This window comes from Vigna unguiculata, chromosome 3 (genome assembly GCF_037176805.1).
Source record: "Vigna unguiculata cultivar grain cowpea cultivar isolate G323 ecotype 2 chromosome 3, ASM3717680v1, whole genome shotgun sequence".
Lineage (NCBI taxonomy): Eukaryota > Viridiplantae > Streptophyta > Magnoliopsida > Fabales > Fabaceae > Vigna > Vigna unguiculata.
Window position 1 is genome coordinate 55,176,979 of NC_140794.1, and position 11,983 is coordinate 55,188,961.

At 29.5% G+C, this 11,983-nt stretch overlaps 1 protein-coding gene across 2 annotated transcripts; it reads right to left on the reverse strand.

Moving 5' to 3' along the window:
• Positions 1-1,616: 1,616 nt before the first annotated feature.
• On the reverse strand, positions 1,617-6,135 carry LOC114178876 (plant UBX domain-containing protein 8-like). Of its 2 annotated transcripts, XM_028065011.2 has the most exons (11): positions 5,826-6,135; positions 4,762-4,832; positions 4,054-4,627; positions 3,889-3,972; positions 3,674-3,786; positions 3,333-3,540; positions 3,008-3,217; positions 2,793-2,924; positions 2,190-2,333; positions 2,047-2,103; positions 1,617-1,934 (listed from the first exon to the last, which is right to left on the reverse strand). In XM_028065011.2, exons 1-11 carry the CDS (start codon positions 5,907-5,909, stop codon positions 1,827-1,829), a joined length of 1,785 nt encoding a protein of 594 aa, XP_027920812.1. In that variant the 5' UTR covers positions 5,910-6,135; the 3' UTR covers positions 1,617-1,826. The 2 variants fall into 2 exon arrangements, with proteins under 2 accessions (XP_027920812.1, XP_085526372.1); XM_085670246.1 differs by having other exon boundaries at positions 3,889-4,627.
• Positions 6,136-11,983: the final 5,848 nt, after the last annotated feature.

The following is an 11,983-nucleotide window of genomic DNA, read 5'->3' on the forward strand; positions in this document are numbered from 1 at the left end:
GGTTCAGCCTAGTGTTATTGCAAAAATATAAAAGTTTTAATGTGTATAAAAATGGTCCATTAACTATATCTCAGTTATTTAAGGACTTCCTTATGTCATATAAACTTATTCTTTTTAGAAAAAAAAAAGCCTCAAATACATCAATGCACAAATTTGAACACACCAAACACGATCCACTCATTTTATCCATACTCAATAGTCATTTTACCCATACTCAATAGTCATGCCATCAAAGTTTAATTGCTCACCACTTTCACAATTTACCTCATCACCATCCTCACAAAATTAAAAGAGATCAAATAACTCGTACTAAGCTAAGAATAATTATAATTCATCATATTATTTAAAAAACACACTAAAAAAACATTAAAGTTTAATTCTCCACCTCTTTCACAACTCATCTCATCATCATCACAAAATGAAAATATAATTCATATTATTTAAAAAAAACACACACACTAGAATGAATATATATATATATATATATATATATATATATATATATATATATATATATATATAAATTTCAATTAAAGTATGATACATAAATTTTATTTCAACTTTTATATGTATTATGAATGTTAAGACCGAGATTTAATTTAATTTTAATTATATATTTTAAAATCCTAAAATAATTTCGTTGATGTCCGTTCATTGACCAGTAGGATTTTAAAACATTGATTGAAACTAATCGACTTTAGTTTTATATTCATTGTATATATTTGCACTAAATATTGGTTTGCTTAAAAAAAATTAGATTTTGAACAAATTTTGTATCTGTATTTTGATTTGATACATGTAAAATGAGATGAATCAAATCAAGCTACCTAATTTTCGTTGGTTTGGTTTATGATCAGCTAAGAAAATTATGGACGGAGTACAATCCACTCTGATTCGTTTGGATATATTGGTTAAAGGAAATGAATCTATATTGATACATATAAAATGAGATTAACCAAATCAAGCTACCTAATTATTCCTTAGTTTATAGTTCATGTTTAACTAAAGAATCTTATGAACAGAACATGTGTAGCTAAAATAAAATTATGAACAAAATACTACCAATTTTTACTGATCGAATATATATATATATATATATATATATATATATATATATAGATATATAGATATATTAGTTAAAAGAAATTATTTGAATTAAGCAGTACGAATCCCTTATCCATTTATTTATCAATGGAAAAATATTATAAATGTTATTAACAAAACCAAGCTACCTAATTCTTGATTGAATTAGTTTGTTCTAGATTTAGCCAAAAATAAAAGTAAAATGAATGCTTTCTATTTAGGTATTTTTCCCTTAGTTGAACCAAAACAAAATTATGGAGACACCTCTAAGAGCTGACCTTTAAAGAATAACCTATAATTAAAAGTCTATTAAGTATTAGGTGCTTTGTACAATAATTCATTATATCTCTTAAGTGATCTTATGGTACAAGTAAGCTTGACTTTTTTTTTTATATGTACTAAAAATATGAATAGAGCACAAGTAGCCTTTAAATTGGAGTTAGAATTCTTTGAAAAAGAAGGTGGGCACATAATGGAACATCTGCAATTTCATTAATCATGAATTATTTCAATCTTACCGCAAAACATACAAATAATGGAAATAAGGATTTAGTAATCACAAGTAAAACTGACAGTACTGTATTTCATGTAGATCTGTAAATTTATAAATTGCATCACCCGGACAGTACAAACCCAGATTAAACTAAAATGTCACATCCGTCTGTGAATTGTGGGGTTCATATTTTAGTTTTAATAAACTAAAAACTCAAATAGTTTGTTTTGTAGCAAATTCCAACAATGCATCAGATTAACTCCAAAAACAAAGCTTCTTGCTTGTTGGTTAGGCCAAGTTCAGCCAGGGTTGCAGCACTTTCTTCATCACTAAAAGCACGCCTAGGATATGGTCTCACCTGTCCCAACAATAACATCCAAGACAATCACATTAAAATTACAGTACACATCAACCATCTCCCAGAAAAATTAGTATCAATAATAATACTGAAAGGTAATGGTATTTCTTACCAGTCTGTAACTTCCCGGTTTCACCACCCTACCAATGTCTATGAAGTCGAACAGAGACTGAAAATTTCCGGAAGGAAAGCAAGATTAGAACAATTGTGCACAAAAAAAAAGGGGGAGAACGAAACTTCCTAACAGAACATCACCTGTAGCCTATTAGATCTTAGGAATCGGCGTCCACGACGGTTGCCATCTGGCATTTTTACCAGCAAATTAACAGCGTTATCATCATCTGATGATGGTTCTGGGGGCAGGGAAACTTCTTTGGCGGCTAATTGAGTTTCCAATTCCTGACAATTTATGCAAAATGCAATAGTAAGCAATTTGAAAATGTTTGTTTTCTTTTTACCTAAGACAGAATCAATTTATAGCAAGGAACTGCCCAAGGCTACACATCCAGGATACAGAACAAGTACATAATACGAAATACAGATTTTTTTCTGGGACCAAGTATGGACCGATTCTTAACTGAGATATTTATACCAGAATTTTTATTTTTGAATACTAGTTAAAGAGTCTCTAAGTTCTGTTAACATTCACTCCTTCAATTAAGTGGAGATAACCCATTCTATAGGCGATACAATATTGGAAAATATGCCTCAAAATCGATATTGTAACTCTAGCAAGTTAGCTATAAAGGCCATTTCTAGTGAGTGTGAAGACTAAAACCAGACTCCAATCAGCAACCGGGTAGGAGGATTGAAGCATGGGGCAAGAGAAAAAAGTGCTATCAGTTATAATTGCACTACCTGCTCTTCCTGCAATTTCCTGCGAGTTTCTTCTGCTCTCCGCCTTTCCTCTTCAAGAGCAGCCTCAGCTTCTTCTCTGGCCTTCAATTCTTTTTCTCTGTCTGCTCGTAATGATGCAAGATATTCATCATCCTGCATGAACAAACAGACAGCAAGAGCTACAATTAGACCATCAACAACCAACAACTCCAAACTATTTGAGAAACAAGACATACCTGTTGTTCCCTTATCAAACGCTGTGCTGCCAGTGTTGGAGAAGGTGGGCGATATGAGGGATATGAGGGACGAGGATTAGAACCCCTACCGTGCATAAACTCATGTGGTGCATAAGCATACTGGTATCCAGTACCTTCCGGGATTCCACCAAACATTGCAGCTTCAAGCATTACTGCTTCATCATGCTCCTCTGAAGATATGCCACCCCACTGCAATCTCATTGTAGTCAGACATTGGAAATTGAGAGGCAGGGACAAGTTGAAATGCCGTGGCAAGTAATAACATAGTAATTCTTTTTGAAAAGGAAAATTTTAAAGGCTATACCTCATCAGAGGGGAAGGAATTTCTGTTATGAGGAGGATTACTGGTCTCCTGTGGCTCTGTGCTTGGTAGTGTGCTAGCCTCCGCAAATTCAACATCTTTGACTGATCCTGTGGATCCTGAAGATATATGCCTAGATCTGTTCCTAACGAGTGGCTGCTCCTCTACATCTTCAGCTTCATCATGAAAGGACAAGCTTCCTGCCTGCAACCTAGAATGACCACAATTGCCCATTTCAAATTTGACAATCTAAGAGAATATACCTTGAAGGAAATACTTAGTTTATTGCAGCAGTGTGCAACAGCTACAGGTGCACAGCAAGCATAGTAGAAGAGATAACATACCTTCCATTAGATGCCACTTCCCCTAGTCCAGCCTCTGATGACTTAGATGGCCCGGCTGGTGGAGATTCAGAATCTCCTCCCTGTACACGCCATGCTTTTTCTTGCTCAGCTGTCTGAAAACTCATTTGTTAGAAGCAATCCAGGTTTGAAATTTCTAATGATAAAAAAAATTCAAAACTCTGTTATGATGTAGAAAATACAAATTAGAGGGATACCTTCAGAGACAATGAAACTGCATGGGCAAGCTCGGGATCCTCCAAATACGATTGCCTAGACTGTGATCCTGATTCAGTTGAGTCCTGCACCAAGAGAAGAATAAATACCAACACAGACATCATGTTTACCAAAGCATAAGAAAATCCATCAAGAAAAACACATACAGTTTGTCTGCCTAGTTTGTGACTTCTGTAATTTTCCTCAGCCTCCCGTTTAGAAGCCTCAATGGCTGCTCGAAGCATTTCTTCTTCTATCTCATTGTTATAATCTGGTAAATTCTCAGATTCAGGAGCACTAGGTCTAGCACTGCTATTGAGTGAGGTATCAGCCAAGATCTTATGGTTTTGCTCATCTCGATGTGCACTCTGGGCAGGTGGAGTGTCATCATCGTCATTGTCAATTATGACAGTCCCATGGATATCCGGACCATCGGCATCAACTGTTCCAGTGACATCTTCAATGGATGGATGACCAGATTGAGTAGAGGATTGGTTACCATCCTTAACCTCTATAGGAATCTCCCTCACCTCTCTAGGATGTGTAACAAAGGGTGCCTGGACAGTTGAATCAAGAGGAGTACCAAATATACCTCTCCCAATTGTAGGATCAAGAAGAGAAAACGGATTGAGATTTGCTGCTAAAGCTGGAAGTGATGGAATTCTCTGAACATCCGCATCGTGTTGATCATCTATATCCATGAAATCATCTTGAGGAAATGCAGCAGAGCTGTTGTGAGAGCTGGCCACGAAGGAATTAAAAAAATATCAAACTCCAAAAATAAAGAATTAAAATGCAACCATTAAACAGTAATACCAGTAAAATGGGTTATATTCTCAATGATCACTTGCTTACTAATGGAAAAGAGAGTATACCCAGTCGTTAAATTTCTGTCTCCTTCACTAAAATGTGCATTGACTGCTTCATTGAGATTACCTCCATGCTCCTGACATAAAATAATATTTAAACAATGAAGAGGATATATACAAAAATAACCACTTGAGCCCACTGAAAATATATTCAGTCTTTAGTTACATAAAGTAAAGATAACTTGTTCAGTCTTTAGTTACATAAAGTAAACATAACTTGTTAACTACAAATAAACCGGTCACTCGATCCTTTTATAGGATAACAATCAGATCATCTGTGTAGAGCAATGAAAAGAAAAAGCTCACAGAAGAGTAATTGATCACTTATGAAAAAATAAATTATTGCAATAAGAAGATTTCAATCTCATGTATAAGCATCTAATAGAAATAAAATCATCTGAGGTCAGACAAATGGCTAAAATAGATCAGTTCGGTCATTGGGGTCATTGGTCCTCATTGTTCGTTTACCAGAACTCGCTACTCTAAAGCAGATTTCTAACATTTTCATTAGTGATGAAACATGTCGTCCTAGTACTTAAGTTTTTTCTGCACACTGAACCCCACTTTTAACTTCATATAATGATAAAAAAAAACAAATGAAAATAACAAAAGAAAACATATTTCCTATATTTCTAGAATAATGCTTGCACCCTATTCACAAGAGGACTTATGTGTTCATTCACTAAAGTTCTAAAGTTACACCTCTATGCCGATATCCATGAACTGGATATAAGGAGGACTCCAAAAAGTATCAGACATTAGACAATCCATCTATATATTTGAGCTAGAGAGAAAAAAAAAACAAAAAACCGAATAACAGCAGATTTCACCTAAAAAACACATAGATATGCAAACGAGTCCCATTGACATAATTTGAAAGCAAAAAGTAATAAACATTGATAAACAATTAAAAAATAACTAAAGTGATCAAGCAATGCCCAAAACCCTAACTTTAATCAATTAAACAACTATTACAAATTATGTCAAAATTTGTGCTTTTGGATCCCAATCAAAACCTATTAAGCACTTTCACAATTGGAAGAAAAAAAAACAGAGAGAGGAGAAAATACCTCGAGTTTTTGCAACGCTACTGCCTCAGGCAAGCCAGTGATGCTGACGAAAGTCTCAACCGCCTCTTGATTAGGCCGTGCCATTGCAATCGAAATTGTATGAAACAGAAGACAATCCAAAATTCAGAGCTTTTATTCCTTGTCTTGTTTTTGAATAAAAGAAAAAAGAAAAAGAAATTAGGTGCTGTGAGAGATAGAGAGAGAGAGAGTGAGAAGGGGTGGGTGGGCCTCTAGAGTGAGAGTTTCCTCTGGAGTGCGTAATAGGGTGAAAGTGTTTGGAATTGCTTTGCTTTCGCTATTTCTATCTCTTTGCAACTCTTCTCTTGTTCGACAAGTATGCTCTCAAAATGCCTCCACGCATCCAATTTATTACTTTGTAACTACGTTTCAATAAAATAAAATAAAAAAATCAAATATAGTTACCACATTTTTCAAGATTTTAATTTGCCTAATTATTATCAATTCAAACATTACTAAATTATTATCTTTGTACTAATTATTTTTTATTTGTTAAACCGTACTTTTTCATTATTTGATAACATGCAAATCTCTATATTAATCAATCAATGAATTAAATTCGATTTATAATAGAGCTTGATTTGTTTTTTGTTTGTTATCTATTTTTTTTCCTGTTTTTTATCTTTTGATTTTATTGTTTGAAATTTGTTTTTTATTTGTTTTCTGTTTCTTGTATTCAGTTGAGATAAATCTGTTTTATTTTTGTGTTTTATGTTTGGATATACTATTCTATTATTCTTTTATCTCAATCTTTGTTGTAGAGGCAAACCGTTATTATATTCTAATCTTCTGTTACTAAAGTTTAATCAATTATTTTGAAAACTATCCATTTTAGTATGTGTTTAAATTTATTTTTTTAATCATAAATCACTCTTTCAAACCATTCTTAAAACTACCTAATAATAAATCACTCTTTTAAATTACTATTTTATATACTTTTTTTAATTTATAAATTAACAAAAACTCATATTTTTAAATCATTTTTAAAACTGTAATTTATTTAATATATATATATATATATATATATAGAGAGAGAGAGAGAGAGAGAGAGAGATTAAATTACAACAGATGCCTAAGACTTGCCTATAATATATATATGATCATTCAAGAAAAATGATATACTGGCACTATATTGTAATATAAATTATTAATATATTATTATATTATTATCATAAGTTATAAATTGAATGTATTTTATTTTACATGGTATTGAAATATAAAAGAAATATGATTAAAATATTAATATATTGGTTATTTGAAGATATGTCAATTTATCACCTAATTCTAGTATTTTTCTTGTGTTTCTAAATCATATTTTTTAAATTTTTAATTATTCGGTTTTTAATCAACTATTTTATAATTTATTTATTAATTTATTTAAAAAATATTTCAATGTATCAAATAAAATGACTTATTCTATTTTCTATCATGGATTCTGTATGATTAAAACTAGTTTTGTAATCAATAGTTTAGGAAAGATATCTATGCAACGGATTCCTGTTATTTGTAATCGAAATCTATCTGTAAATCCTATTTAATATTTTACTAATTAGGTTAACTTGTATTCATCGTGTATTACATCTAAATATACCTATATATAAAAAAAATTTCTGATTGATGTCTATATTTTATTTCTAATTTTATCTTTTAAATAAATTTTTTTAAATTAAAATTATTATTTTTATCAATTTTACTCTTCAAATAATAATTTCTTTAATTTAATTGTTTTTATCAATTTGACATTTTATTTAATTTTATAATTTTTAAATAAACATTTTTCAACAAAATAAATTAAACTCTTTATAATTAAATTATAATAATAAAAATATTATTATTAATTTTATTATTTTTTACAAGAATGCACGCAAGTATTTTTAATATATATATATATATATATATATATATATATATATATATATATATATATATATATATATATATATATAATTTATAGCTTTATTTTTATCTAATCATTAATTTTAAAATCAAAAGATGTACTTTTTAAGTTTAATAAATAAATAGATCTACTATTTTCGACCTACGGGGTTAAATTTTTCTTAGATATTACACAATTTAAATACTAGTTTTTAAATACTAGTTTGAAACATTATTTAACAAATAATTTTTAAAATTTAAAAATCACACATAAACTAAAACCATTTTCAATACTTAAAAATATTCATTTTTAACACTTAAAAATATTATTTTTATAACAGTATACAAATAAAACTAATCCATATTATATATATATATATATAGTTATTTTATCTTTAGTTATATTTTAAAATTAAAAAGATGAGTTATCCAAATATTGAGAACAATTACAGACACATTTCAAACGATAAAACATACTATAAAGCATACTCTAAAGCACTCGTATTTGAACAACGTAATATAATTTTAGTAGATTACCTTATTTTATTTTTGTAAAGAAAAACAAAAAATACCTCTTTCCTTACTTAATAATATATATATATATATATATATATATATATATATTTATTTATTTGTTATTTTATCTTTAATTATATTTTAAAATTAAAAAGATGAGTTATACCTCTTTGGTTACTGTAATTTTTAAGTAATTTGTGATAACGTCATCACAATAATTAATTCTAACTAAAATGAATTTTTTATTTTTTCATAAATTTCAATTCTTCTTTTCTTTTGTGTTGGTTGCATATGAAAGTTTTCTTGACATTTAATTCCATGGAAGAATTTTATGTATAGATCAGTTGAGATTTAAATGTTAGGTTCTATGAACATTTTATAATTATGTTGTTTGAGGTGGTACAGTTGTGTGTTGGAGAACACTAAAATTCTAAGGTAAATTATGTTTGAAGAAATAAGTTTTTTTAAAAAAAAAAAAAACAGTTCTTAAAACTTGAAATATTGTGCAGAGATCAAATTGATGTGTTTAATTTAATATATATTTTTTGTTGTTATTGTAACACAATTATGTTCAAGGTTTAATAGAATATTTAATTACTAGATTTGTGTATAAATATTGTTCGTACAAGATCAAATATATCATGTAAAGATCTTAGTAGAAAATTCTTCAAATGTATCATAATCTCTAACTTTATGTTTAGGTAGAGAATAGGGATGTCAAAAAAATCCATACCTGCGGGTATCCGCTGATAAAACCTACAACGGGTAGGAAATGAATATTAAAAATAGATATCCGCGAGTACGGATATTTTTGATACCCGCATGTTAACGGGGCGGGTACGGGTATCATAGTATCCGTATTCGTGGATACCCGTACCCGTTAAACTTTAATTCAGAAAAATACCCATTATATATATATATATATATATGTATATATATATATATATATATATATATATATATATATATATATATATTAGTAGAAAATATTATGAGTCTTTATTCAATAATGGTGGTCAGATTCTTACCCCACAACAGAATAAATTACTTCCAGATACTGTGGAGGCATTGATGTGTCTCCAATATCTGTTATGGACCAACATGGAACGTAATGAAATTAACACGTTTACTTAGATATTTTAATTAAGTGATTGTTAGAAATTTTTACTGAACTTCTTATGTAACTTCTTATGTTTTAAGGCTCTTCTAGATTAAAATTGGACAACATGAAACTTTATACAATGTTGCAAGAGGTGGAAATTGGTAAGTTAGTAATTTCTTTAATATTTTATTCAAAAATAAACTACAATATAAATTGGTAGTTGATTTTTTATTTGTTTGTTTTTCAAGAATCAATCGGAGAAAGGGGACTTGTTAATCCAAACACTAATTATGGTTAAATATTTATTTTTTTAAATATTATTGTAAATACCCGCGGGTACCCGTGGATACCCACGGATATGAAAAAATAGACGGGTACCCGCATAACGGATACCCGACGGATATGGGTACGGGTACGGGGCGAATATTTATCCAGCGGGTAGGGTACGGGGGAGCTACTACCCGTACCCTACCCGCCCCGTTGACATCCCTAGTAGAGATGTTTTAGGTCCACGTGTCCTTAGGATTGAAAGGAGTCTGTGTGTTAGGGTTGGCCGACCCAGTTTATTTAGGCTTGTTCTGCGTTGAAAATTCGGCTGAAAAGTCTGGTTCATCTGCATAAGTTTTGACCTGCAAACTAACCTTTTTTTTAAATTCTTATGATAAAATGTTTAATGTTCAACAAATTTGAAAACTTTAACAAGTTCACAAAGTTAAGCAAAGACTTTTGGGAGTTGAATGACAAAATGATAATTCAACATTTTCATCATATTCATATTTGTATTTTGACATACACGATGTATTCTTCAAATTTTTAGCACATTTAAACATACATAACACTTTTCCACTCATGCAAAAATTGGGAAAGTTCATGCAAAAGTCTCGAAGGAAAGTAATCAATATACATAAGTACAAGTTATTTTTTTAATACAGGTCGTAGGCCAGTCTGCACGGACTACGAGTTATGCGGATTAGACTTTTGGGGACCATTGAGCTTAATGTCTAAACTTGTCCCGCATTTTTTTTTGCGGGTCGACCCACCAGACCAAACCCACATTATCACCACTAATGCTTGCAAAAGACACTCAATGGCTTAAGTCAACTAAGTGCATCATATGATAGTAAATGTAATAATAAAACATAATTAATTGACCGTGTGTGTTATTTATATTGTGTTTATAGACTTTTACATAGATGGGTATGGTCTACATGATTAATCACTTTAATTAACTTAATATCATGCTAATGTGTTTTAATCATGATCTTAATTTAATTGGTTATCGCTTATGTTACGTCTTGGTCAACATGGTATCATGTTGTTCGAGCAAATGTGAGTCAACATTACCTCAGGTTGGATGACTAAAATTATATCTTCTTTGTAGAGCATAGATACAATTAGGAAATTGATGACCATTTTGTGAGTATCAGTGAGATTTGAGTGGTGGAAGGATAAATTTTAGTTTGTGAATTGATTTTAGAAAATTATGAAAAATTGTAAGTTTTGCACAATGTAAAACTCTGTTGTTTAATAATATTATATTATATTGATCGAAAAGTGTTATAACGTGTGACAAATGAATATGAATAACTTATCTCTTAATTTAGCTTAATTTATGTAAATTGTTATTTTCTTTATTGTAAGTGATACCATTTTTTTCTTTATTTAAACTATTTGAATATTTCTGTAGTTGTTGTTATTTCTTTTTCAATATTAGTTAGGATTTTTGAAGCCAATGTTGGGAAAAATATTTTTTAGTGAATATGAATTATATATATATATATATATATATATATATATATATATATATATATATATATGTGTGTATGTGTATGTGTGTGTGTTTGTCGGGGTTATTTTTTAATCATCACACCAATATTATTATTTGTGAATAGATTATTAAGATTTATTTTGTTGTCTAATGTTATTTGTTGGTATGAACTATGATTACTTTTATTTAATGTCAATTGAGAACTATGTAATGTTGTGCCTGTGTGTACGCATCTAAATATGCGTGATTATAATGTACTATTTTTAAGTTAATATATAAAATTAAATTATATTTATTAAAAATAAAGTGAAATATATCAGAAAATATGAAAGAATAATTGATAAATAGAGAAAAAGAGAAGAATCAGAGATAGACGATTGTGTAAAAAAACTTGTAAAAGTAACTGTCAATTCTCAATAATGTAATAAATAATTATATGTTAAAGAGTAAAATTGGTATTTTGAAATGTGGACACAAAACAATGAATCATCTTTATGTATTGTTATAGATACTGAGGGAACCTATTTAAGTTTTTGATACTAAAATGAGTAACAATATTCTAACCTTTATATTTTGGTGGATATGTTTTTACTAAGTTTAATTACTTAAATGGTCTCTACTTTGACAAAGGTGTTTCAATTTGGTCCTGCTTTTAAAAAAGTTTCAATTACACCACAATTTTTTTAAAAATGTCTCAATTAAGTCCACTTTAAGAAAAAAGTTACCAACATGTTAACAACACGCCACGTGTCATGTGTGGGTTTTTAATTTGTTTTAAAATTTTTTAATTATATATATATATATATATATATATATATATATATTTACAAAAAAATTGTTGCCACGTGTTAGGGCAATGTCACGTGTAAGTGTCAGTGT